General features: G+C 51.2%; 2 protein-coding genes across 4 annotated transcripts in view; both read right to left on the bottom strand.

Annotated features, from left to right (window-relative positions):
• IGDCC3 (immunoglobulin superfamily DCC subclass member 3) overlaps positions 1-10,154 on the bottom strand; it is a 121,459-nt gene extending 111,305 nt beyond the window's left edge. The window contains exon 1 of one of the 2 annotated variants that reach the window (XM_064157958.1): positions 9,680-10,154. Coding sequence is in view for 1 of the 2 variants with exons in the window: in XM_064157957.1 (XP_064014027.1) it covers positions 8,470-8,536 (67 nt within the window). In the remaining variant the exon portion in view is untranslated. Of the gene's footprint in view, positions 1-8,469; positions 8,703-9,679 lie in introns of those variants that run through there. The other variant, XM_064157957.1, reaches the window with a different exon arrangement.
• A 4,870-nt stretch (positions 10,155-15,024) lies between these two features.
• Positions 15,025-27,308, bottom strand: part of IGDCC4 (immunoglobulin superfamily DCC subclass member 4) — a 102,578-nt gene continuing 90,294 nt past the window's right edge. For both annotated transcript variants that reach the window (XM_064157954.1, XM_064157953.1), the window contains exons 19-20: positions 20,938-21,102; positions 15,025-18,676 (exon numbers count right to left, since the gene is read on the bottom strand). In XM_064157954.1, coding sequence (XP_064014024.1) covers positions 18,146-18,676; positions 20,938-21,102 — 696 coding nt within the window. In that variant the 3' untranslated portion in view covers positions 15,025-18,145. The remainder of the gene's footprint in view (positions 18,677-20,937; positions 21,103-27,308) is intronic.

Raw genomic sequence — 27,308 nt, 5'->3', positions numbered from 1 at the left:
ATGGTGGGAAAAGCAAGCTCCCCGTGTGTGCTCTAGAGGCCAGCTTCGATGGGCCAGAGGAAGCAACAGAGGGTAACAAGGGTAACGAGGGACAGAGGGGACCAAATTCTGCTAGCATAAGTAACTGGCTGAAGTTTCCAGAAAGGCACAGAAAAGCTGCAAAGCTGGAGGTAAACGGCACTCTGAAGGCACATGGAAACAGTAAAGGTGCAATTAATTGAGAGAGACAGAGAGGAAACGGCCAAGGCTGTGTGCATTCACTCGGCGACTGAAAGCCCATCCCACTCCAACAGCTGTGTATCCAAGACCCAGCCCATCCCACACAGCGCTCTGGGTACCTCCTGAAAGGGACTGCGAAGCCGCCTGGCTCACAGCCGCTCTCTGCTTGAGGCAGAACTGCAAAGCCGCTCAGGGCAGCCCGAGTTTGTAGTTAGAGGCAGGAGTGTTAGGCAGGCTCGGCTCGGCACAGGCAGCCTGCACCAGGGAGAGCGCAAGGGAGAGATCGCTTTGCTCTCTGCAAAAGGACGGAGGGAGGAAGCGTTATTAGCTCTGACATAAAGGCCACAAGAAAATGATTGCAATCCTCATTCCACCAGTCTCCTTTTGAGCAACATTTACCATCTGCCTGAGCAATACAATATCTGACTGTATGTGCAAATATTTAACAACAACTCCTCTCCCTATTGATCAAGCGGACAGGCGCACTCAGAGAAACCAATTAGCACTTGTGCTTTTGAACCGAGAGATTTATTTAGTGCTGAGAGAAAGAACTCCGAATTAATGGGAAGCTTAAAAGACACTTTGAAGTACATTTAAATTTTTTTTTAAAAGTTTAATTATTTTTTTACTTGACACTGTGATTCATGTTCAAAGCTTCAAAAGAACTCGCTCATACCCTAGCATTGTCCTTTTCCATTGGGGAAACCCGATTTTGGCTTTCCCTCCTGTGCTGCTGAAAAACACAGCAGCTAATCTCACCACTTTAATTAGCGGTGACATCCGCCGCCGAGGACCTCAGTCACATCACTGCTCATCCTCCTGGAGCCTGTCCAGCTCCACAGCCAGCAGAGTCATCCCTGCCCCAGGAGCACATGGTCCCGACAGATGAAGCCAGTATTATTACTCCCCTTCTAGACAGGGAACATTAATCACAGAGACATGAAACGACCTGCCAAGAGCCCGCTCTGAGCTCATGGCAAGGCAAGATATTGCACAGCATCACCAGGAACACTGCTGGGGAGGAAGAGGTGATCCCAGCTCCAAACCCATCACACCAACAGCACAACACCCACTCACAAATTGCCTCTCATGAGTAGAAATCTGCCCTGTCCGATTTACCCTGTTTGTTTCCTGCTTAACAGCATAAATCAGCAGTGACCCACCAGTGGAGCCTTACCACCACCAAGGATAGTCACACCAGTCCTGCTTCAATAAAGCCAGAAGAAAGTGCCCCTGCAGTCCTGCAAGTGCAGGACCAGGGTTTTTTTTTATTGTGGGATGAAAAAAACTATTAGGACTAAAAACCTGTTTGGGACAGCCCTACAAAAAAAAATGGCATTCTGCTTTTGTTCAGTGAGGTCTTCTTGTTATTTAAAATCCTTCTGGAAATGGTAAGCTGTGGAATGAAGGGAGATCTGGACCTGAAAGATGTTCTCCAGCAGATTAAAACAGGTTTCAGGTTGATGAAATTGGCAGCCTAAAAAAAATCCAGCCGCTGCCTCCTCAGATGTCCTTGAGGCTGACCCAGACCCTAAGCGCTGCGCTGCAGTAAAGTGCAAATTGGCTCTTCAGGGCAGCCAGAAAAATCTACATTTAAAGAATAGGAGAATCAGCTGTAACAAGCCCAACATCTTGCTGGCAGTAAAGTTTACTAGCTCAGGATTTTTTATTCGTTTTCCTTTTGGACAGGAGGTTGCATGAAGTGATTTTTCCATCAGGACACATAAACCACATCCATTCATTAAGCGAGCGCAGGAAGTCTCTACTGAGGATAAGGCGACTTCTCAACCACCTGATGCAGAGCCTAGAGACGTGCCCAGCATCACTGCCCTCAGTAGGGAGGCAAATTTCAGCCAAGAAAGGCAAACATAGCCCAAAGAACCAGAGAAGTGGCCCCAAATAATTTTCAGATGTTTAAGGCCAGTCTGGGCAAATCCCAGGAGGTCACTTGTTAAACACGGTGTGGAAGCTTGAAGCATTCAGAGCACAAAGACCCTTTCCAGGATGAACTCCGAGTCCTCGTAGACTCCCCCAGCTCTGAAGAAAGCAGGGTAAAACCTGTTGGTATAGCTGGGAAAGGGCAGAGACCTTTTCTGAGTTAATTGCCCTCGGTAGCTCCATCCACAGTGATGCACCCAGAGAGTATGGCAGCAAGCCCAGAGAGCCAGGAGTGTTGTTATTTGCATTCCCCACGTGTCTCCCAGCCCTGACCAGATCACAGTCCTACTGCAGAGGGCATCAGCGATACAAATAAGGAGCAGGAAACAACCACAGAAGACAGCAAAGGCAGCGGCCAAGATGGCAAAAGCTGTGCCCAGAGCAGGGTTCCCTCCAGGATTCAGCCCCCAAAACTGCTGTAGTGCAGAAGGGGGCAACAGCTGAGGTTCTCAGTTTCAGACCCCAATCCTGCAAGAAAGCAACAGGGAAGTGGCTGTCCCCGTGGCCAGACCCAGCAAAGAATGGACAGGCCACATGGTGGGTAACGAAGCTTGCGGATCAGAGAAGCGGCTCGGAGGAATGTGATAACACGAGGCTGCCAAGGGAGCCACCTAGTATGATGGTGCCAAAACCAGTGGCCAGTACAGTCCCACTGGCCAGCCCCTGAAACTCAGCTGGAGTACTGGCCAGCAGGTGGGACAGCCTGCAAGGAAAGGCAAGGCAAGGCCCTTCTGGAGGAAAAGTAGTTGATGTGTATGTGAAAACCTCTGAAAGTCTTCACAGCACCCAGGGAATTCAAAGCAAACACAACACTCTCTCCTCCCTGCCAGCCCTTCTGTCTTATTACCTCCCACCCTACAATTCAGGCTGGAGGAAAGCATCACAACGCCCCTCTGAGGGAGCCGAGCACTGCACTGATCCTGCTCACCCCAAAGCAGAGCTGTTTCAACAAAACTCCAGCACTTCTCTCCCTTTCCATGAACTGTCAGGTTTCAGCGGCAAAGACCCCTTTGCAAAAGAGCCTTCCCTGCTCAGCAGAACCACCCACCGCAACCTACGTCCTCCTGACTTGCCATTAGCTTCATCACCACCAACCCACGTGGTGAATGTGGGGAAGGCTGTGGATGTAGTCTACTTGGACTTCAGCAAAGCCTTTGACACTGTCTGCCACAAGAAGCTCCTAGCCAAGCTGGCAGCTCATGGTTTGGACAGATTCACTCTGTGCTGGATCAAGAACTGGCTGGATGGCAGAGCTCAGAGAGTGGTGGTGAATGGTGCCACATCCAGTTGGCAGCCAGTCACAAGTGGTGTTCCCCAAGGATCAGTGCTGGGCCCAGTCCTGTTCAATATCTTTATTGATGATCTGGACGAGGGCATTGAGTCCAGCATCAGTAAGTTTGCAGATGACACCAAGCTAGGAGCAGGTGTTGATCTGTTGGAAGGTAGGAGAGCCCTGCAGAGGGACCTGGACAGGCTGGATGGGTGGGCAGAGGCCAATGGGATGAGATTTAACAAGGCCAAGTGCAGGGTTCTGCACTTCGGCCACAATAACCCCAAGCAGTGCTACAGGCTGGGGACTGAGTGGCTGGAGAGCAGCCAGGAGGAAAGGGACCTGGGGGTACTGATAGATAGTAAGCTGAAGATGAGCCAGCAGTGTGCCCAGGTGGCCAAGAGAGCCAATGGCATCCTGGCCTGCATCAGGAACAGTGTGGCCAGTAGGACAAGGGAGGTTATTCTTCCCCTGTACTCCGCACTGGTCAGGCCACACCTTGAGTACTGTGTCCAGTTCTGGGCCCCTCAATTCAAGAAAGATGTTGAGGTGCTGGAACATGTCCAGAGAAGGGCAACGAAGCTGGTGAGGGGCCTGGAACACAAATCCTATGAGGAGAGGTTGAGGGAACTGGGCCTGTTTAGCCTGGAGAAGAGGAGGCTCAGGGGTGATCTTATTACTGTCTACAACTACCTGAAGGGGCATTGTAGCCAGGTGGGGGTTGGCCTCTTCTCCCAGGTAACCAGCAATAAAACAAGGGGACACAGTCTCAAGTTGTGCCAGGGTAGGTATAGGCTGGATGTTAGGAAGAAGTTCTTCACAGAGAGAGTGATTTCCCATTGGAATGGGCTGCCCAGGGAGGTGGTGGAGGCACCGTCCCTGGGGGTCTTCAAGAAAAGACTGGATGAGGCACTCAGTGCCATGGTCTAGTTGATTGGTTAGGGCTGGGTGATAGGTTGGACTCAATGATCTTGGAGGTCTCTTCCAACCTGGTTGATTCTATGATTCTATGATTCTATGAGACAAACAGAAAACCGGGCAGTGAATCCTCGACTCTGCTCCGAAACTCTGGGTTTCAATTATGGACAAGGGAGCGGGTGTGGGCTGTTAAGTGACTGGGTTCCTTTTGAGTGGAGGGCACGATCCAACAGTGACATTCGATGCAACATCAAGGCCAGCTCAGTGTGCAGGGTGCTTTCATAGAATCACAATCACAGAGTGTCAGGGGCTGGAAGGGACCTTGAAAGATCATCTGGTCCAGGCCCCCTGCCAGAGCAGGATCACCTAGAGCAGATCACACTGGAACACATCCAGACAGTTCTTGAATATCTCCAGAGAGGAAGACTCCACAACCTCCCTGGGCAGCCTGTTTCAGTGCTCTGTCACCCTCATGGTGAAAAAATTCTTCCTCAGGTTCACAGAGAACTTTTCTGCGCTCAGTTGCCTCTCTGCCTTTCTCTTCTCTTAAAGTGCAATTATTGACCTGTTCTCCTCCTTAACCGTGGGTTTTATATGCCTGCCAATGACTCTGGAACATGTGTAAACAATTATTTTTATTCTCTTGCAAACCCAAAATGTTACATATTCTTTCAGGATATATGGACCTGGGTAGGTTTTCATGAGCCCTGCTACATAATTTATTGGTTTCTAAACTCTGTAAAACTAAAAGCTCCAGTAAAGTTCCAATAAGATTGTGATTTCAAAGTAATTTCCAACAGACTATTCTTGTTCCTGCCCAATGTTATTCAGGTGGTTTAAAGGGGATTTCTTAATCTGCAGATGGAGGGGCTCCTGTGTTGTTTAGTTAGAGCAAATAAAAGGACAATATCCGGTGTTAGAAGCCCAGGAGAGCAAAGGAGGAAATATAGGGTGAGAAAGGGAGTATGGAAAAAGGCATCTTCAGTCCCAGATCTGTCACAGGCTGCAAAATGAAATGCATGGTCTGCTTGAATGCTCACTGCTTTGGAGGGGGAAGTTGGGTGCTAGCAGCAGCTTCACACCAGGTCTGCCACATGCTGCACCTCATGCCACAGCTCCACATCAGGGCTTCAGCCCATTCCTGCTGGATCCTAATGCTGTGGTGAGGTGAGCAAGCCAGGTCTGGCCATCCCAGCACAGCAGAGAAAGATGTCTCAAGACAGCAGAATGGGGAAGTGAGTGGTGAGGGAGCAGCACCCCGAGGGTTTCTGAAGCAAGAGGCTGGCACTGTGCTGGATCGCTGGATCCATGTCACAGGCTGTGACATGGGACTCTCCAGAAATGAGGAAATCAAAGAAAGAAGTTCACACAGAAAAGAAGGCGCAAGGCTTCCTCACTGCAGACAGAAAATGAGGGCAGTTCTGCAGCTCTCCACCAGGCAGCAGTGCTCCTCAGCTGCTCCACACTGGTCTGATTGAACCAGGGTACGTGGACCGAAACTAGGCAGGAAGGAGAAGAGCAGGCAACGAGGCTGTAACCTTGGAGCTGGGACCCTCTGCCAGCACATAAGTGAGCACAAGAGCTTGTGCTGTGCAAGGTCCAGAGCAAGACAAGTAATAAGAAAAGGAGCAATTAGACTACACAATTTTTAACCCCTTATGTGAGGGGCAGGAGGACAGATCAGAAGAGGAACATCTTGCCCTACTCCCCTCTCTCTCGACTGGCTTTTTAAATGCTTTCAATGAAAAGTTTAGTTTTGCCACTTTGGCTGCCACTGGCATGGTTGGCTGCACATTTGCACCCGAGTGACCTTCACACCCAGCACAAACTCCAACCATGGTGCACAAGGATACAGTTGTGAGGCGACCACCCCTTTTATGGGCTGCCTGCTGCATCCACCACGCGGGAAAACCACATCCCGAGATACTCCTGTTGAACCCCTCAGAGAGACGAAGCCCAAACATGGGCTTGAATTTCACAGGTCATCCCCGAGTGTTGCTGGGGAGATGATACCTGATACTCTCTCTGTATATTAAGAAAAAAGTCGGGATATGACACCAATTTAGGAGAAAGCAATCTTTTGTTTTGCATCAAAACCAATGAAGCCACACGGAGCAGGAATTAGCGAAAGCTTATAGCTTCAATAATTTAGAAGTTAAGCCTACTTAAATATAAATGACAATGTTTAATTCCGAGGCTGTTAGTGAGCAGAGCCGGGGAGCCTCGCGTATCCTATGCCTGCCTTTGACTGCCGGGCTCAGCAGTCAGAGACAAAAGCTGTCCACCACCCAGAACAAAGAGCTCCAGGAAATTAAAGAAAGGGGGGGGGGGGGGGGGGAGCCCACTCCAGCGTGCTGACCAGCAGCTCCCAACGCCTGGTTTACAACCGCCAGGCTGGCGTTTTGGGGAGTTAGGAACCCTCAGGGGTGGGAGCAGAGCATCCCATCCCGTGCAGCAACCGTCCCCGCGGCGAGGCTTGCTGCTCCGGCGCTGATTGACACAGATATGGGAGGGTTTATTAAATTCAGCAGAGCACAGAAGCAGTTACCTTGCTGTTCACCGTGTCCTGAGCATATAAACCCATCAAGGGAAAGGGCGGGAGGGGTGCCCTCAGAAGAGAAAAACTTTTAAAGTGCAGCCAAGCACTCTTCAGAGGGGCCAGCAAAACACACTCTAAAGTCAGGAGTCACTGACCCACCAAGCTGCAGCATAAACAAACACGCAGGGAGATTTGGACAGCAGCAGGCAATAAACTAGATGCGAACTCAAGTTTTGCTTTCAAAATTCACTTCTTGTCCTTTCCTCCCTTTAAAGTAATTTTTTTTTCCAACCATCCTGCATACCCAGAAATCCCAACAGAGTAAGGAGACCTGCTTCTGTGCATTCACTTCAGAGACAACTTGGATTTTCCGCGCATTACTCTGGCTTCTCCTCGCCGCGGCTGCTACGAACCACGTGGCGAGATTTACTATGGGCAGAGACCACAGCCTGGCTTCCTAAAAGCCCCAGCAGATAATCTCTGATTCATCTAACACTCACTTTTCACCCTCTGGCCATGCTGGGCTGGTAGCACGGTTTTAAAAACAATTCCTACTTGTCTTTGAGGCTGCAAAGAGGGAGCAGGAGGCACACGACTGTTCCACTGCAGAACAGCACCCTTCTCAGATTAGCTCCGTGCTCAAGCAGCATCACCAGCAGAAGGAAAAGACTGCGATTTCTCAGCAGGACAGTAGGTCCAGGGAAAAATCCCTTTGATGTTTTTGTAGTTCGGCCCTGATCCAGTGGGTGGTGATACCGGCCGTGGCTGTGTGCGCAGAGCCACTCATTACAGGAGAGCACAATACGCGGAGGTTTAAAGTAGCTTGCCGTCAGCCTCTCAACTTGCTGCCCAGCATCTCTCTTCTAGCTACCAAACACGCCTTTGCCAACAAACACGAGTCGCTAGCTCAGGCTCTGTCTCCCGCTCACATCACCGCTGATGATTTCGGGACCGGTCCCTGAGCGCCACCGATGCCCAGCGCCACTGCCACAGCAGCACCCTCATCCCACCCCAAAGCTGCCCATGAGGACAAGGGCTCCACAAATATCACGGTCCCCTCCCTGGAGCTCTCCACACGCGTGGAGTTCCCAACTGAAAACATAGCTCCGGGAACATGCTTCAGGCAGGTTGAGGGTGTTGGAAAGGCTGACGCAGAAGTCTACAACCGAAAGCCACGACCCCAGCGGGGTCTCCTTCCCAGCGAGACGAGCCCCCCGGATCCTCAGAAGGGTGGTGACACGAACAGCCGCGGCCCCGTACATCCACACCGCACAGGCGGACACACGCGTGTCGGAGCCGCGCTCGGAGCCGCTCGGCTCCGTTCAGCCTCCACGGGGACGGGCTGAGCGCGGGGCTGGGAGTGAACGGGCAAGCGTGAGGGGTACTGACCGGCTGTGGGCGAGCGCGGGGCTGCGGAGGAACATGGGGAACCGGGAGATAAGAGGACGCGAAGTGCGGCAAGCACCGGGGACGAGACCCACTGACCGAACGACGCACTGACCGAGGGCGGCGAGGAGCAGAGCCGGTGCCAGCTGCGGCAGGTCCCGTCCCCCGGCCCGCTCCCCAAACCCGGCCCGGCTCTTACCTCCACGGCAGCCGAGAAGCAGCAGCCCCAGCAGACAGGCGGGCAGCGCGGAGCCCGGCGGAGCCATGGCATCCCGGGCGGGCGGGCTTGCCTCCCTGCGCCCCACGGGGAGGGAGCAGCCCGTGCAAGAGGGAGGGAAGGAGGGAGACGAAGCGAGAACCACCCCCCGGTTGGGAAGGCGGGGGGCAGAGAGAAAACAAGAAAGGCAAAAAAGGGAGAAAAGCGGCTTTCAGCCGCGCTCCCCTCCGCGCGAACACGCCGCCACGCCGGGCGGGCGGGCGGGGGGGCGGCGCTGAGGGAGCGGGGCCGCCGGCGGGCGGGGGCGGGCGGGCAGCGCCTTGCGCCATCTTGCGCATCGGCCAGGGCGCTGGCAGCGGCGCGGCGGAGCCGGTCCCTGTGCGGGGCCCCACAGCTCCCGAGAGCCGCGGGACCTGCGCGCGGACCCCCACCGGGGCTCCCCTCGCGGGAGCCCTGCCGCCGCAGCCCGCTCGCGGGGCTCCCCTCGCGGGAGCCTTGGCACCGCAGCCCGCTCGCGGGGCTCCCCTCGCGGGAGCCCTGGCACCGCAGCCCGCTCGCGGGGCTCCCCTCGCGGGAGCCCTGGCACCGCAGCCCGCTCGCGGGGCTCCCCTCGCGGGAGCCCTGGCACCGCAGCCCGCTCGCGGGGCTCCCCTCGCGGGAGCCCTGCCGCCGCAGCCCGCTCGCGGGGCTCCCCTCGCGGGAGCCTTGGCACCGCAGCCCGCTCGCGGGGCTCCCCTCGCGGGAGCCCTGGCACCGCAGCCCGCTCGCGGGGCTCCCCTCGCGGGAGCCCTGGCACCGCAGCCCGCTCGCGGGGCTCCCCTCGCGGGAGCCCTGGCACCGCAGCCCGCTCGCGGGGCTCCCCTCGCGGGAGCCCTGGCACCGCAGCCCGCTCGCGGGGCTCCCCTCGCGGGAGCCCTGGCACCGCAGCCCGCTCGCGGGGCTCCCCTCGCGGGAGCCTTGGCACCGCAGCCCGCTCGCGGGGCTCCCCTCGCGGGAGCCCTGGCACCGCAGCCCGCTCGCGGGGCTCCCCTCGCGGGAGCCTTGGCACCGCAGCCCGCTCGCGGGGCTCCCCGCACCAGTTCCACTTCTCGGGACTCCCCTCAACGGAAAGCTCTCCTCAGAGTCCCCGTCACTGGGTCCGCTTCATGGGGCTCCCATCACCTGCCTCATGAGGCTCCTCTCATGGACTTACCTTTAATGCAGCCTTCTCATGAGAGGCGTTCCACGGGTCTGCATTCACATGCCTCCCCTCAACCAGGGCAGCCTCGGGGCTCGGTAGAGCTCTCTCAGTACGGCACCATATTGCGTCTCCTCTCACTGGAGTCCTCTTGTCGGTTTCACTTGCTGGGGTCCCCTTCACTCCTCTCACTGGGATACCTCATCACAGGATCTCCCCTCACTGGAGCTGCCTCATCATGGGGTGTCATCTCACTGGAGCCTCTTCAAAGATCCCTCACAGGTCTCCTCTCTCCAGTGCCTTGTCATGGCCTGCCTGAGAACATGTCCCACTCCTTAAAGCCGGGGATCCCTCCAGGAGTGCAACCTGGACTGCCCGGTTCTACCAGGCCCTGCTATGCCCAAGCGACGACAGCCAGCACCAAGCCTTCCTTCCTGAGCTTGGAACGATAATAGAAAGATCCAGAACCCCGCGGCTGCTCAAAGCAATGCCGTTTCAGCAATGAGGTTTTCACCTGCTGCAGCAGGTGAGGGCAATGTCCCGTCCTCAAGCACCTGCAGCTGTGCCCTCAGCTGAGGAGCTGCCTCTTGTCTGCCCTTAGGGACTGGAGCCAAATACCTACCCTTAAAACAAGGGAAAACACTGATGAGATAGCATGAGTCGCAACTGTTCCGCCAAGCGTTTCAGGCTGCGGCTCTGAAGAACCGAACCACCCCCTAAGGTTGTGGGCAGTAACTGGGGGTACCTGGTATCTGCAGGAAGCCAGCTAGTGGGATCGCAGAGCAATGGCTGCAGCGAGCTTGGCTTATCGCCCCTCAACGGTCCTTTATTTAAACAAGGTCCTAAGGTGACTTACCCAGGTCAGCCACACAGACCAGGCAGCTCATGCTTGAAAAGGCACAAGTGGACCCAGTAAGGTCTGCTCCTAACCACTGCCACAGCCTTCCAGATAACCCATCCACCCTCCTGGCATGAAATGAGGATACTGTAGCCCTACACAACTCTAGCAGCCACTCGGTACGTTGACGATTCCAGCTGATCCTGCCCAGTTTCAGGGCTCACATTCTCCACAAACACAACCCCTGTCATCACCACCAGCAGCAGAAGTAATCTCTGCAACCACAGCTCAATGTCTTGCATGGAGTTTGCTTGTCAAAATGAAACAAATGAAAAGAAATAAAAGTGGATCCTAAGTAATTTGTTTGTTTGTTTGTTTTTTCCCCAGGATAAAACCAGAACTTGATGAACCAGGTTACCAGATTTGTAACCATGCTCAGAAACTCAGTGAAAACGCCTTTGTGTAGATAAGCAGTGTGTGGCTCCCCTGGACAGTGCACCCCAAGTGTGCTGGAGCTGGCTAACAAGGGAAGAAGACGTCACTACATCTGCTCCACATTAAAGCTTGCCTCGTTTAGCAGAGGGCTGAACTGTATGAGGCTACTTTCAGCCAGGGAAGAATTTGCTCTGGCTCCATCAGCCTCTCACTAACATCTGAATTTGTGCACTGTCCCTGACCTTTCGGCACCAGCCCTGCGCCTCTTCCCCAGCCGTCTCCCCGGCTCCCACCATGGGGCCCCACCGGCGTTTCTGTAACCCTCCCGGTTATCATGGGCTGGTGGCAGCTCCCAGGGTGCTGCCAGCACTGAGGACAGCTTGAGGGAATTCATAATTCCAGGGGAAAGGAAGCACCACGTGCTTTTCAAGGCTTGTTTTCCCCTACGATTTGGAGTGTTTTGCTCCCATGTTCAGTGGCAGGACACAAGAGCCCATTGCAGGTAACTGCAAGTTGAGGATATCACCAAGTTCAGCCCTGAATCTTGCAGATAGCACTGGTGACATTGCTAGTGTCACATTAAAAATGGCAAAGCCATAGAAGATTTTTAAAGAAAAAGGCAGGTTTGGGGCTCTTTGAGCCACCTAACAGCAGGAACGTGGAGCATTCCTGTTTTTTTCTTTTTCTGGAGTCCATCCCTCTGTCTTTCCTCCAGGGTCTATCTGTCCTCTCCTTCCACAATGTTATCCTCCACAAGAACTGGCCTCAGAGGATGTTGCTCACCCCTTGCACAGTGAATTTCTATCAACTCCAAGAGTGCTCCTGATTTACACCAATTAACTGCAAACAGGTCCCCGAGACACCATTAGTAGTTTCAGTGGATGAAGTGGGAGATTAACTCGTCTGAATTCACTCCATTTATTATTCTGTGTGTAACTGTGGTATCCCTGTCTGCGAACAGCCCAGGAACTTTTCATGTCTGTACAAACACTTGGGGTTTCAGCAACTGTTTCATGGTCAGTGAGCAACAGGGAAGGGAGCAGAGCTGAAATGACGGCACTGATCTCAAGGCACTGAGATGAGAGTTGCCTCAGCAGTGGACAGCCAGAGGATGTGCTCCTGGAAGCCGCTTTCCCCACAGCAAAAACCCTTGTTCAGCCCCTTTTGGTTGTCTAAGGACAGAGTGGTGGCAGTGGCTAGTGGTTGTCACCTCACCAAGGGGTGCCTCCTGGCACTTTGCTGCCTAGCTGCTGAGAAGCTGTTTCCTCCATTAACCAAGAACAACGGTACCACCAATCCAGCAGTTTTGCCATCAGTGGCAAGGACTGTGAGGAGCCAGCACGAAGAATGAAACCCACATGATTGCACCTGACATGCAACTCAGAGAGGTCTGACAAGATGGGTGTAACCAGTGCCCTGCTGGCAGAGAGGAGGTTGGAGGAGAGCCTCTGAGAGGCAGTTTCCACCATGGGTGTCTGCTGAGGGTCTGAGAAGCATCCTGGCTGCCATCATACACAGCATTTTTCCTCAGAGGGTTGAGCTGGCCAACACAATGCACTGGGTTCCTGTAACTTCCTGAGTTACCCAACACATGAGACCCTAGCCACAGTGATAATGCTGCCACCTGCATCACAACATCGTGTACTGGGGTGATAAGAGACTGGGCATAGAAAGAAACTCACTCCTGTCTTTGCTGCTGCATGGTTCCAGCTCCCCTATAACTGCTGTGTCCATCCATCTCACTGCTCCCTCATGCCCCTCCACTGTCCTCTCTCGCTGCAGCCTGACAGCTGGAAGTGGGATTTGCAGTCACCTATCATGCCCCTTGCTCATTTGTGAGGCTACCTGTCATTAGGAGTAAAACTCATCTGTTATGCAGCCTTACAGTGTTCCCCTTTAAGCACTATCAGGGAACACTATGGCAAGTGCAAATTTATTACCTCTGTAATGCAGATAAAATGAGATTTTATGGCTCTGTAGTTCTGGCAGCATAAAGTAGTAACGAAAACTATCTACTAAAGTAAGGAATGCATCCTAGGAAAAAACGGAGATGCAGGGCAGGTTAATAGCATGTCCTCAGGCACAGCCCAATACCCTCTCGACACTCACTGGGTGCAAGCCACTGAGTGTTCAGCCCAGTGCAGCAGCTAGGGGAAGTCTCACCTAGCATCTGCTAGATGCTTCTGCTTATTTTTCCCATTAAAAATTCCCCTGCAAGATGAAGCACCAAACTGGACAAATGTTTTCCCTTTATCTCCTAGAAATCAGTTCAAAACAGAGAGGAGTAAGCCTCAAGTAATGCCTAAGGAATCCAAACTTTGCCCATACCTGAAATCCCATCAGAATCCCTAAGGAATCAGGCACCCACCACCACCCCACATTTCCCACCTCTGCAGCTGGGAGCTCAGGCACTGAACTGGCATGAACATGAATCCTGCGTCCTACTCCCACTGCTGCTTCCCAGCTGGCTGTGGAAGGTGCTCCACCAACCTGCAGGGTCTGGTTTGAATCCATCCAGAAGCGAGTTCCTCAGGTAAGCACGAAGCTGGATTTGAGCTGAGAGGAATGAGAGCTGCAAAAGATTGAATCATGAGACAAAGCCCACCCTGTTTTTTTCAAAATATTTTATTAATAACTCATTAGTTAAGGAATATAAGGACAATGTCTTCTTACACTTTAACACTAAAGAGTATTTGTGGAGTAAGAACAGTCTCTGAAGAAAGTTATAATTAGGTACAGCATGGAACCAAACACAGACACAATCTTCCAACGAGATCAAGTTCTGGTTACAGCCCCCTTATGCACTGTGCAGAAAGTGAAATGGAATTTAATTGTAAAAGACAAGCAAGGGAATACAAGAACAGAACTAGATAGTAGATTGCTGCTGGACTAAACACCTCTTTCCTAACAAAAGCATTGATTAGAAAAGCCATGGTGATCCCCTCGAAACATCTATTTCTAATGAGATCAAAACCATATTTAGTGCTCTAATAAAGCAGTTGTTTTCTCACACGGCATTATTTCCTGGGCTGATCCCAGGATTGTTAGCTAGTAATGTAAAAGCTTCTCACAACCTAGATTATAGATTCTCTCATCTCAGCTATTTAAACCAGAACTCTGTTGTCCATTAAATAAGAAATCAAACCAACAAAAAAGCTGAAAGAGATTTTTATCCAAGCCATGTGTTTCACGTAGCAAGGGATTAAAAGAAAGAAAAGGATGAGGGCTGTGACTCTCCCGGCAGCGTGGGGAATATGCAGTTGTGCAGCCAAACGGTAACATTAATACTACAAAATGATGCCAGTGAGACAACCCTGGCATGTTAACAACGTAAAAACAATATATGCCAGCAAAAAGTTGGACAGCAATAATCTTTAGTGTTACTGAAAGGAAGGAAAGGCAGAAAGGAGCCTGATGCCTAGGGACATATATGAAGCATGATGGGCAATTAAAGGTATCAACAGTTTGTGTGTCTGTGAGAAATCTGCAAGAAAGGGACTTGGTTCATGGTACAAAAATAGATGCACTGGTTGCCTCAGCTGTACATGGGGAAATGTGTGTCACCTGCCTTCTGCTGATTTCTAGCCGAGAACAGAGCTCCCCCGCGTTCAGTACAGCAGGGACCGAGGCAGTGAACAGAGAAGCCCCACGTGTGCTCAGGACAGAAGGGACCTGGGCACAGCTGAGTTAGGGGATCCCCCCACATTCTGTGTGGACACACCTTCATACAGAGCAACTTTGCTGCTGCCGGTCAGTGGTGATCTCCTGGGTTATTCCTGTAGCTGAGGTCCGGTGCAGCAGCCCTGGGCCACTGGCGTGGTGGGACCTCCACACGCTGCCAGTTTCACGCGCTGGTACCATTTGGTGGGGTGTAACGACCCCACGTGCTGGGGGAGGTCTAGGCTGGATGTGAGGAGGAAGTTCTTCACAGAGAGAGTGATTGGCATTGGAAGGTTGGACGTGGCAAGGCAAGGTTCGACGTGGCACTTGGTGCCATGGTCTAGCCTTGAGCTCTGTGGTAAAGGGTTGGACTTGATGATCTGTGAGGTCTCTTCCAACCCTGATGATACTGTGATACTGTGACATCAGAAGGAGCCTCAGCACGAGGAGATAAAGTATTTTTGTGATGCATAAATGAAAGTGCTTGCACTCTGCTGCATTTCTTCCAAAGCTCTTGGAGCACGTGACTAACCTGGTGGTTTTGTGAGCAGCCCAAGGTGATCCAGGGGAACGGTGCCACACTGCTTGCTTGTGTGGGCTTTGGTGACAGGCAGATCAGCAACACTCACCCTATGGCTAGAGGACTGCTAAAATCGGTGCAGACAAAGCAGAGGGTGCACAGACAAAGGAATGCCCCAGAAACTGGGGCCAGCCACAGGACTGAGCCTCCATCCCCACAGGCCCCTGGATGGAAAGCTGAGAGCTGGTACATGACCTGTGCCAGATACAGTGTCACAACAGGGAGACAGAACTCAGGTGTCCTGGTCATACCTACTGTTGGCCAAACTCCTCCCAGTGCTGGCCTCAACTCAGCAGGAGCAGTCCTTCACCATACTGTCATGACTGCAGGTGGATAAGTTGGTTTGGAGGTGAAAGGAAGTCACCAGGGGTTCCCCTGGAGTAGGGTCCTTCTCCCTTTCTGCACATCAGTGGTGGCAACATGGCTTGTACAGAGTCTGTCCTGACACTGGGGAAGGTCAAGGTCTCTTCCATGAAGTTAGTTGCAAACCGAGGTCCAGCTGCAGGACCCTCCCTCATCCTCTGCAACTAGCAGCTGGCACTCCCCCAGCTGGAGTGTTGGTACCTCTGCCACACAGCTGTGAACTGCCCTCACTGCCTGCAGAAACACCACCTTACTGCTAACCCTGCCGAGTCATCAGCTTCAAAGTCTGGTGGCACTCAGTTCATCAGGCACACTTCCTCTGATTTCTTGCCTTCTCCAGCCTCTTTGCTCTGGTAGTGCATGCACACTAGCTCCTACCCAGCCTACTCACTGGCACTGATTTCAAGTCTTTGTGCCAGAGTCCTCTGGAGTCGTGGCACTTCAGGCATTTCTAAGAGTCCCCAGGATACCCAGCAGCAGCTGGAGCAAGAGAGCAAGTGCAACAACTGGAAATGCAGCCATTTACCAGAACCTCATGGTGGGAGGAGATGCTGTAGGATAAGGAGAGGTGGAAGCTCCACTGTCCTTCCCAACAGGGTACATGGAGACTTGGAGGTACTTCTCTACTGAAGGGCTGAAGCTAATGGAGTTTGATGTAGGATCATAAGGACACAGGCTGGTCTAGCTCAGCTCCAAACACAATGTGCCATGGCTCTTCACAACAGAAGCAGGCAGAGTGTGCTGGTGGTGTTCTCCTTGCTGCAAGCAGTGGTACCTCAGACCAGGTTTCACCACAAAAGACAACATGTGAAGTCTCTTTCAGGATCTTCAGTCAGCACACAGCTCCCTGCACAGCTTCAGATGAATTTTCTTAAGAGAAGAGGGAGCTGGGTATCTTGTCCCTCATTTTTTAAACAAATGGCCAGATCTCCAGGATGGCAGAACCTTTACCAAACAGCCTGCTGTGTCCAAAGAGCTGCTCTGGTCTGTGGCTGTGCAAGCCTGGAACAGGGCAGAGTCAGGCTAGAGAGATGGTAGAGGAATGTTCACCAGAAGGCCAGGCTGAAGGACATGTCAGCAGCAGGTGTCAGTAAAGAAGAGTCACTGGATGATTTTCTAACCAGATGGACTGGTACAAGACCAAAGATTTGATTTTAACTTTAAAGCTCTGGGGGTGATCTACTCTCAAAAAAAAAAAAAGGCAAACCTCCAAAGCTCTTTGGCCAGGACTCTCAGAAACAACTGGGAAATTTCACGTGTCCATCCAAAGCCTTCAGCAGTTCCACTGCTTGCAGGAGGTTGAGTGTTGCTCTCTGGAAATCAAAATCATCTGAGATGCCTCCAGATGGGCACAAAAGGAGAAACAGACGCCTCCAAGATCACTAATTACTTTTGCAGCTGTTGGTTCTTTTTTCTCTTTGCTAGTGTGAGCTGGTTAGGGAACGACGGATCAATGTCCTGCCAGCTGAAGCGGTCTCCTTTGGCCAGCTCCTGCAAAACCCTACAGAGAAACACAACCCAACTCTGCAGCCATAGGGAGAGTGCCCTACAGCAACACTTAGGAGCACAGCAAGTGAGACATCAGCTCTGGAGCACTACACATTAAAAAAGAGTCAACAACCAGTGCAAACATATTCTTTAGAAAAAGGCAGTATAAGAATAAGTTAAAACCTACAATGGACTATAACAAAGGAGTAGGTCTACTGCTTCTTTTCTCCAACAGACATGAGGTAGTTGTGTTGTTAGGGAAGAGGAAAAAAAAAAGAAAGAGAGAAGTAGTAAAAATGCTACTCTACACCACACACTACTCCACTTTATAAAATTAAATAATATAAAGATGTTTGGGGGGAAATAAAAATACATGTTGTACATTAAGAGGACAGATGTGTACCTAAAATATTAGGTACAACAACCTACATAAAATGAAGTCCAGGTTGGTGGAATGACCCAGACACTGAAGAAGGTTCTATATAGTACAAGTTGTTAGAGGCACTCGTAGAGTGTGTAATAAAAGGCCACTACATCAGCCTGCTAGCGAGAGTTACTGCGGTAGCACACAGAGAGAGCCTTATCATCCTTTTAACCACGGGAGGGCAGAAAAGCCTGGTGGTTACAGCCCGTCGAGTCTGTTTGTGTTGGCTTCCACCCCCTTGTGGGACTCCTCTGACAAAATTCATCTCGAGGCTGGGAGCGCCAAGAGGCTGCCTGGTGAAGAGACAGCTGAGCAGCGTGGCTCGGTGTGCTCCGCCTCTGCCCAGCCTCACAAGAGCCTTTGCCAGTCACCTGTGACAGCCCCGGTCTGATGCAGAAGGCTCTGTTCTAGCTGTGGTTTCGCATCAGGCTTTGGCAGATGGCTCAGTTCTGCTCCCACACACATGAAGTTACTCATCAGCTTCAGCAGGAAGAAGATGGGTGGTTACCCATCTACCTACTGGTCTCCTGAATGCAGTACCCTAGAGCTGCCAGGTCCAAATCCTGCTCTGGTGAGATGTTGCACCTTCTTGGCTGCTGCTGGGCTGAGTCAAGGGCATGCAGAACCTCGTAGGGACAGGCCCCTCCTAGCACTTCAAGCTCTCCCATGGTCAAAATCAGATTGGGTCACTCTTCAATGACTGTGGACACATGCCGTGTTCTCAGATGCTGAGGATGAACTGGTTAAACCAGAGTTACTACAGAGGGGGCCCTCTTCAGGGGCTGGGGAAAGTGACTGGCACTTGAGGGGCTGTACACTCTCCCTGCCTTCCTGGATGGAGTCTGAATCTCCGCTCTCCACCAAATCCAGACTCTCTCCATGGCTGTGGAAGCCATTGGTGAGCACACGGGTGCCAATGGCCTCTGTGTTGTTAGTCTGTCTGTTGGGACACAATGGCTCATCCTGGGCCTGAACCTCAGCATTGCCTGTGCAGTCCACCAACACTTGGCTAGTGTCCTGCTGGGTGCTGGGAAAGCCAGAAAGAGGCAGCTCTCCAGACGGGAGCTCTTTGGGCTCCTGGTCCTCAGTTTCTGTCTCTTCGCTCTCCAGGGTGTGCAGCTGGGAGTCGTAGTCTCTATCAGAGGCTGAAAAATCAGAATGGACAATGACCTCTGCTTCCACTTGGTGGAGGTTGGCTGGTGAGTGGCTTTTCTTTGCTTCATTCTGTTATCAGACAGGGGGGAAATTAAAAAGAAAAAAAAAAAAAGAAAAAAGGTGATAGTAAAGGAAATGAAATTCAGATAATTGAGGCTGTGACCCAACCAAACACTGGAATGTATTTCTCTCTAATCCCACAGAGTGCAATACGATGTCCATGTGCCTCTACTGAGCATTATCTTGATATGTTTCTCAGAGCTGAAGTCTTAAGAAGCATCTCAAATCATCTCAGGATCATAATTCCCATTTTAGGTTGGGGAGATCAAGTCCCAGGGGAGTGAAGTGATTTGCCCAGAGTTTCTTGGCAGGCTCTTCCAAGCCTCTGTCAAAGTCCACAATATTCAAAACTCACCACTCCATTTCCATACTAAGGGCCAGAATTCTAGAGTGGGAGTGGGCAACATTTTAGGAATCTGGCTTCTGAGGCAGCTCATGATCCAGACCCACAACTAGGTACCAGGGCTCCCTTCACTCTCCTGGTTTAATTTTGGCTACATATCACAAAAGGTTTGTTCACCGGAGCCTTGGTCACAGCTTGCAGAAGGACTCAGAAAGAAAACAAACAGTCCTCCTCTGTGGGGCTTGAGCAGACTTCAGCCTCCAGGTCTCCAAGAATCTAGCTAACAAGACTGTCATCGAATCACAGAATGGTTTGGGTGGCAAGGGACCTTAATGATCACCTAGTTCCAGCCCCCCTGCCATGGTCAGGGACACCTTCCGCTAGAACAGGTGGCTCAAGTCCCCATCCAACCCAGCCTTAAACACTGCCAGAGAGGGGACATCCACAACCTCTCTCTGCAACCTGTTCCAGTGTCTCACCACCTTCATTGTAGAGAATATCTTCATAGTACCCAGTCCAAATCTCCCCTCTTCCAGCTTAAATCCATTCCCCCTCACCCTACTCATGACAAGCACATGTAAAAAGGCCCTCTCCAGCTTTCTTGTAGGTCCCTTTCAGGAAGGCCACTATAAGGTCTCCCAGGAGCCTTCTCTTCTCCAAGCTGGACAGCCCCAACTCTCTCAGCCTGTTCCCACAGGAGAGCTGCTCTAGCCCTGTGATCATCTTCATGGCCTCCTCTAGACCTGCTTCAACAGTCTGATGTGCTTCTTGTGTTGGGAACTCCAGATTATCATTCAATAATCTAACAGACAAATAATTCTGGAAGCTCACAAAGTGCTCTCTGGGCAACCAGTGCTCAGATTCTGTGCTGAGTGTGATCTAGGAGCAAGAAGATGAATTAAAGTCTGGAAGAAGTGACATCCCATGTGTCATTCACACTTTCTGTTCAAGTCTACTTTCTGCATCTTTTACATTTTTTAACACTGTTCCCCTTTTGTTGAGCAACTGATGAGTGAGCTCTGCTGTAAGCAGTGCCCTGTAATTGGGTCGTAAAACATTGTCTACGATGTTAATTGCATCCTGTGTATAATTGGTTTTCACACCACTATCTAGGAAGGAAATGTATGTAGTTGCTCTGAAGCATTTGCTGAGAGTGGGGGGAGAACTTTTTAAAACAGCAACCCAAGAAATCTGGTACAGAGTCAGTTGGGTCAAGGTGTCAGCTTGCTGTGCTGAGGCTGCAGCACAAACATTGTACAAATCCCCCCAGATACAAAAGCAAACCCTTTGTCCAGCAAAGAAACATCAGAAACAGGATTCCCTTCCACCCTCTGCACCCACATGCAGAAGACAAGTGCAGTAGAAATTGTTCTACCCTCTCTGGAGAAGGAGTTTAAATCAATGCTTGATCTTTGACTCCTTTCACAGGCAAAAATGCAATCCCTCCTTCAAGCCAGCACGCTGTAGATCTTACTGACTGTGCTGAGCACTGCCGCTCCTACCTCATTCAGCAGGCTGCCTGCTGCATGGCCGCGGCAAACACCCAAAAGCAGACTGCTGGTGCCTGCTCCAGGTCCCCAGGAACTGGGATTGCTGACAACCAAGCTGTCTGGCCCCACTTGACCACCACCATCGGAACGAGCCCACAGCACAGGCCCTCAAAGGCTGGTTGGAGACAAGACAGATTTGGGGGCGGGTGTTGAGACTCTGAGTAATGCTTGGAAAAACAAACAGCTTTTACTGAAATCCCATCAGTCACACTGGCATACACTCCTTTACCAGGGTAAAAACATACAGCCAACTAAAGCTGGCTTGAGAAGGGAACATTTTCTGCTGTGCCACAAAACAAGGGAAAGGGAGATGGGGAGAATGAATGGGAAAAGGCACATCAGAATCCACAAGTCACTAAAGCCTCAAAGACACCCACCATGACAGCATCATAAACCAGGGCTTGCAACAAAAGCTTCTGTCCCGCGCTGGAAGGGAGCTTCAGCGAGCCATTGACAGCAGAGAGAGGCTCTTTTGTGATTGTGTCCCCGTATCTGGTGATGCTGTTTGTCCAGGGCTGGCTGGCTGATTTATTCCATGAAGACTGCAGAAAGGAGAAAAGATCCAATTAACACAGAGACAGATTCTTATCCTCATCAACCTGAAATGAGAAGCAGATTGGAAAAGGGATGCGCAGGATGGGAAATGTGGTGTTAGAAATTGAGAGTTAAACGTGGAGAATGCTTCTGGTGGCATCAAATTAAAAGTGCTCCCTGCAACAGCCTGGCACAGGCACCTCACCACCACAGGCTCTATGGTTCTGTTACCTGATGCACAGCCAAGTGTATGCAAGCTGCCAAATGGTTCATAGCTGCTCTTCTAAGGGGCTTTCCACAGTCTCAAAATCAGGCCAATGACATCACAACACAAGACCTCATCTAAAAGTTCATCAAAATCAACTCCTTCGAAAGCCACAAATGACACAGAGAGGTATGAACCTGCTGAGAAATGCTGCGATGCTGGAATTAAACAGGGATGGTGGAAAGCTAGAACTGAGTGATGACAGCATTTGCTTCAGCACAGGTGATGCCTTGCAGCATGGAGGAATCATAGAATGATAGAATCAACCAGGTTGGAAGAGACCACCAAGCTCATCCAGTCTAACCTAGCACCCAACCCTATCCAATCAACTAGACCATGGCACTAAGTGCCTCATCCAGGCTTTTCTTGAACACCTGCAGGGATGGCAACTCCAGCACCTCCCAGGGCAGCCCATTCCAATGCCAATCACTCTCTCTGTGAAGAACTTCCTCCTAACATCCAGCCTATACCTCCCCCAGCACAACTTGAGACTGTAACATCCCCTTGTTCTGTTCCTGGTTGCCTGGCAGAAGAGACCAACCCCCACCTGGCTACAGGTAGTTGTAGACAGCAATGAGGTCACCCCTAAGCCTCCTCCAGGCTGCACACCTCCAGCTCCCTCAGCCTCTCCTCACAGGGCTGTGCTCCAGGCCCCTCACCAGCTTTGTTGCCCTTCTCTGGACACATTCCAGTATCTCAACATCTCTCTTGAACTGAGGAGCCCAGAACTGGACACAGGACTCAAGGTGTGGCCTGAGCAGTGCTCAGTACAGGGAAAGAATAACCTCCCTTGTCCTACTGTGGGGTCTTACATGGGTGAGGACCCTCACCTGTGTGCACTGGCATGTGTGCTCCAGCCAGAGCTGAAGACCATGCTACACTGCACAGATTTCTTTGTCTGAGGTGGAGCTTGGGTAAACACTCTGCTATTCTCCATCAACAGAGGCACAAAATTAGGGGTGTTGTGGGTTTTTTTTGCCACAGACCACCAAGCAATTCTTAGCTCAGCTTTAAATCCCCTGGGCAACCAGTGTTACCTTGTTTGTAGATCTAATTAAATTATATGGGCTGAGGACAATTTGTTCTGGGTTCTCTCAGCTTCCCCTTGCAATAAACTGTTGAATGCACAATTCTGTGCATGGGAAACGTGTGCCTTTAAGGGCTGAAGTTATTTAACAGCTCAAACTATTAGTTCACAGGCACAAAAGTATTTTCTTTTCAGGTTTTGATTTTATTGGGCTGTCCTGCGTATACCTGAGCTTGGTCCTGCTACTGAGTCACATACATATGCATCCCAAGGACCGCATCAGCTGGTTATCTCTGGTGTTGTCCCACATATGTTACCTGCAGTCTAGATTGAAGTGAGAGGACAAGACAAGGCTGAAACAAAGAGAAAACCCAGACCTGACCCAACTGTCAGCGTTCATGTGCACAATTTGGGGGTACTGGTCAACAGCTGACTGAACGTGAGCCAGTGTGTGCTCAGGTGGCCAAGAAGGCTGACAGCATCCTGGCCTGCATCAGCCATAGTGTGGCCAGCAGGACCAGAGAAGTGATAGTGCCCCTGTGCTCACCACTGGTGAGGCTGCACCTCAAATCAGATACTGGGGTCAGTTTTGGGCCCCTCACTGCCAGAACGACATTGGGGTGCTGGAGCATGTCCAGAGAAGGACAACAAAGTTGGTGAGGGGTCTTGAACACAGGTCCTGTGAAGAGTGGCTGAGCGAGGTGAGGTTGTTCAGCCTGGAGAAGATGAGAGTGAGAGGAGACCACCTCACTCTCCACAACTTTCTGAAAGCAGGTTACAGTGAGGTGAGGGCCAGTCTCTTCTCCCAGGTAACAGGAGAAACTCAAGGTTCTGCTCTGCATATGTGGCCACTACTGAGTCCAGAGCTACTCCAACAGCAGTCAGTGTAGCATGAGTCCAGCCAAGATGGCAAGGGGATTTCTGACATCAGCCTGACCTTGCATGAGTCATTTGACCTCCTCCTGCCTCGGTCCATCTGGTTGGAAATGAGGTAGAAATGCACGAGCAGATGTGTGTGAGGGAGGCATTCCTAAGGCAGCTACTCAGCGAGAAGCAAGTGCTGCCTCGTGCTGCGGGTGCTGCAGGAGGCGCACAGAAGCCCTCCTGTATGTCACGGGAGCTTTGCTTCTGCCTCAGGATCCAACACGTAGTGAAGGGCTGCACTGATATGACAGCACCCTGCCACCATCTGAGAGGCTTTCTGCAGCGACGTCGCTGACTGATGGCTTCTGGGCCTTCACCACGGAACATACGTTACTGAGCAAATACTGCCTGGAAACCCCAGCCCTGGGCCCACACAAACATGCACACAAATGTGTGTCCTGTTAGAGATGCTTCCGTGGCTGAGCATCGTACGCACACACAGAGCAAACTTGAAAACCTTCTTGCCGGCGTCTCGTGAATACCAAGAAACATGGAAAGAAAGAGGCAGCTCTGCTGCAATCCCCACGGACCATCTGTTAGCAGAAACGTCAATCTGCCATGTTTACATAGGTTTTGATGACTCTGGGAACAGCCTGTTCAACTCTGGCTGAAATTGGCTGCAACTAAGAACAAACTTGTTTTGTACCAGTTTGCAACTTTCAACAAACAGAAAAAAAGCCATCAGCCACACAACATGGCCTAGATCCCACAAGTTGTTCAAGCACATTATGTTAGAGAGGGGAAAAAAATACCAACAAACCCTCTTGGGGCTCAGACTTTAAATGCTGGGCAGCAGCAATTAACTTCAGGTTTGTTACCATCACAGACTTGAAGAAGGTCTGATGTGCCTTTAAGTTCCTCTGCTTTTTTAAGCAGTGTCTAATAAATGATCTTAGTTCTTGCTACTCGAGGTGGGGGCAAGCACAAACACAGGCTGGGCAAAGAGAGCAGTGATGAGCAAAAGGTCTTGGGGGTGTCAGTTGGTGAAAAACTCAACACGAGCCAGCAATGTGTGCTTGCAGCCCAAAAGGCAGCTGTGTCCTGAGCTGCATCAAAAGGACAAGAGAAGTGATTCTGCCCCTCTGCTCTGCTCTCGGGAGATCCCACCTGAAGTACTGCATACAGTTCTGGTGCCCTCAGCATAAGAATGACACTGAATTGATAGAACAGGTCCAGAAGGGCCACAAAGATGATCAAAGGGCTGAAGCACCTCCCCTATGGGAACAGGCTGAGAGAGCTGGGGCTGTTCAACCTGGAGAAGGCTCTGGGGGCACCTTGCAGTACCTGAAAGGGACCTAAAAGAAAGCTGGGGAGGGACTTTTCACAAGGGCTTGTAGTGATAGAATGAGGGGGAATGGATTAAAGCTTGAGGAGGGAAGATTTAGACTGAGTATTAGGAAGAAATTGTTACAGTGAGGGTGGTGAGACACTGGAACAGGTTGCCCAGGGATGCTGTGGAGGCCACCTCCTTGGGGATGTTTGAGGCCAGGCTGGATGAGATCTTGAGCAATCTGGTTTAGTGGAAGGTGTTCCTGCCAATGCCAGGGGATTGGAATGGATAATCTTCACAGTCCCTTTCAAGCCAAACTATTCTATGAATCTATGAATGTCTGAAGGAAGACAAGAAAATGTTCTCCTACGACAGAATAACAAAGGCAAGAAGTGTCAGTCTAATACTAATTTGAAGAGGGAAAAATCCCTTTGTCAGTTCACTGCAAACAAGAGAATGAGAACTAATAAAAACATCTTCCAGTAGAAGGTGTTTCCATTACAACTAAATCCTTATCAAAGCAAACAAGCCTTTTCATTTCACCCTTTGTATGGAAACTCCAACTGGTAAAAATGTGCCTCGATCGTGTTACCTCTCCTGTGACAAGTAATGATTTCATGCAAATAGATGAGCTGAGAAAGAACACATAGGAAATGTTGATCTTGAAACCTTCCCTGTTGTAAGAGGATAGTTATTTGAAGTAGCTTGCAATCCTGTCCAAAACAAGGCTGGGAACATTTCAGATGCACCCAGCTTTTAAGGGTGTCACAGCAGACAGAAAGGAGTCGTTGCTGAATGGCAACGCAGCAGTGAGTGGGAAAGTGCAAGGTCCTGCACCTAGGTCAGGGCAATCCTGGATATCAATACAGGCTGGGGGATGATGAAATTGAGAGCAGCCCTGAAGAAAAGGATGTGGGGGAAGCTGGTGGATAAGAAGCTGGACGTGAGCCAGAAATGTGCACGTGCAGCCCAAAAGGCCAATCACATCCTGAGCTGCGTCAAAAGAAGCGTGACCAGCAGATTGAGAGGGGTGGTTCTGCCCCTCTGCTCTGGTGAAACCTCACCTGCAGTACCATGTCCAGCTCTGGTGTCCCCGACACAAGAGACGTGGACCTGTTGGAGAGAGTCCAGAGGAGAGCCGCAAGGATGATCAGAGGCCTGGAGCACCTCTCCTATAAAGACAGGCTGAAAGGACTGGGGCTGTTCAGCCTGGAGAAGAGAAGGCTCTGGGAAGACTTTATAACTACATTTTGATATCTAAAGGGGATCTACAGGAAGGCTGGGGAGGGACTCTTTAGAAGGGTCTGTGGTGATAGGATATGGGGCAATGGTTTGAAACTGGAGCAGGGGAGATTTAGGTTGGACGTGAGGAGGAAATTCTGCACAATAAGGGTGGTGAAATACTGGAACAGGCTGCCCAAAATTATGGTTGAGGCCCCATCCCTGGATACATTCAAGATCAGACTCAGTGGAACCCTGGTCAGCCTGATCCAGATGGAGGTGTCCCTGCTCACTGCAGCAGGGCAAGCTGACCTTTGAAGGTCCCTTCCAGCCCAATGCAATCTGCAAACCTGTGGAAGCTCCACGTCATGCAAACACAGAAGCATCCAGGTCCTTAGCTGTGCTTCCACAAAAGATGCAACATAACACAGATCTCTCCCCTACCAGTTAAAGGAGAGCCTCTGCTGACTCTCCATGGGAACGCAGCTCTCATCTAAGACTTTTCCAGAAAACACTGGGGCTTGGGACTTTTTTCCATGCAGAGAGATGAAAGATTTCAACAGGAAAATGACAAATGACTTGGGGAGATCCAAGTTTCCTGATGCATTCCAGCTTTTGCTCTCAAGTTCCTGGGGGGCTTCACAGGATGCAGTCCCCATGGGGAGGAGGCTTCAAGGAAGGAGTGGGGCAGCAAGCAAGGAAGGTTCCAGCTCACAAGAAGCAGGACGTCAAACATTTCCAAGCCAAAACACTTGGGTTTGGCTTCATTCAATGAAAAGCTGAAGCCTTCCATGGAAAGCAGATGCTTTTTAACATTCTCCCCCACCCCCTACATTGCTTGGCCCAAAAGCGGCAGTGACAGAGATGTCTGAAGCAGAGCCATTTCATCATCCTCAGTCCATCTGTCAGGCGAAGCAGAACTGCATCACTGCGGCCTGTGCATTTCGGTGTCATTTATAACACAGGCTACTGAGGGCACCAGCCTGGGGTCACCCAAAAGGGAAGAGAGTACGAGGAAAATCACTTGTCATACAGATCCTCCCCCATGTGACCACTGGGAAACACGCAGCAAGGACCGAAAAGGGGCTGCTAAATGGGCGAGTGCGCTCCTGCCTAATGGAGCTGTCAGCCGTCCAGAGCAGCCCTGAGCTGAGGGCTTGGCTGCAGTGGCACCTTTCTGCCCTGTAAGCAGGGGCAGCGTGGCCAGGTGGCTCCAGGGGGATGTCCACCTTCCACTCGCACTTCCTGCACCAGCACTGCTTGTAGCAACTCAAGAGGAATCGCAGCCCTCTGCTCAAAGCAACTGCTGGCCCTGACTTGACAATGACCAAGGGGACTTCTCAAAACCCTTCCCTGCCATTCTTTGCAGGAGTCAGCTCAAACCTCAGCTTTGCTAAAGTCTTCTGCCCTTGGGCTCCAGTCCTCACTCCAGCAAAGTGACATTATGGCATGAGGACAGTCCCTTCTTTGTGTCTGTGCATCTGCTAACAATACAGAGCCTCTCTTC

The sequence above is a fragment of the Pogoniulus pusillus genome, chromosome 17, assembly GCF_015220805.1.
Source record: "Pogoniulus pusillus isolate bPogPus1 chromosome 17, bPogPus1.pri, whole genome shotgun sequence".
Lineage (NCBI taxonomy): Eukaryota > Metazoa > Chordata > Aves > Piciformes > Lybiidae > Pogoniulus > Pogoniulus pusillus.
This window is presented reverse-complemented; position numbering and strand designations above follow the sequence as displayed.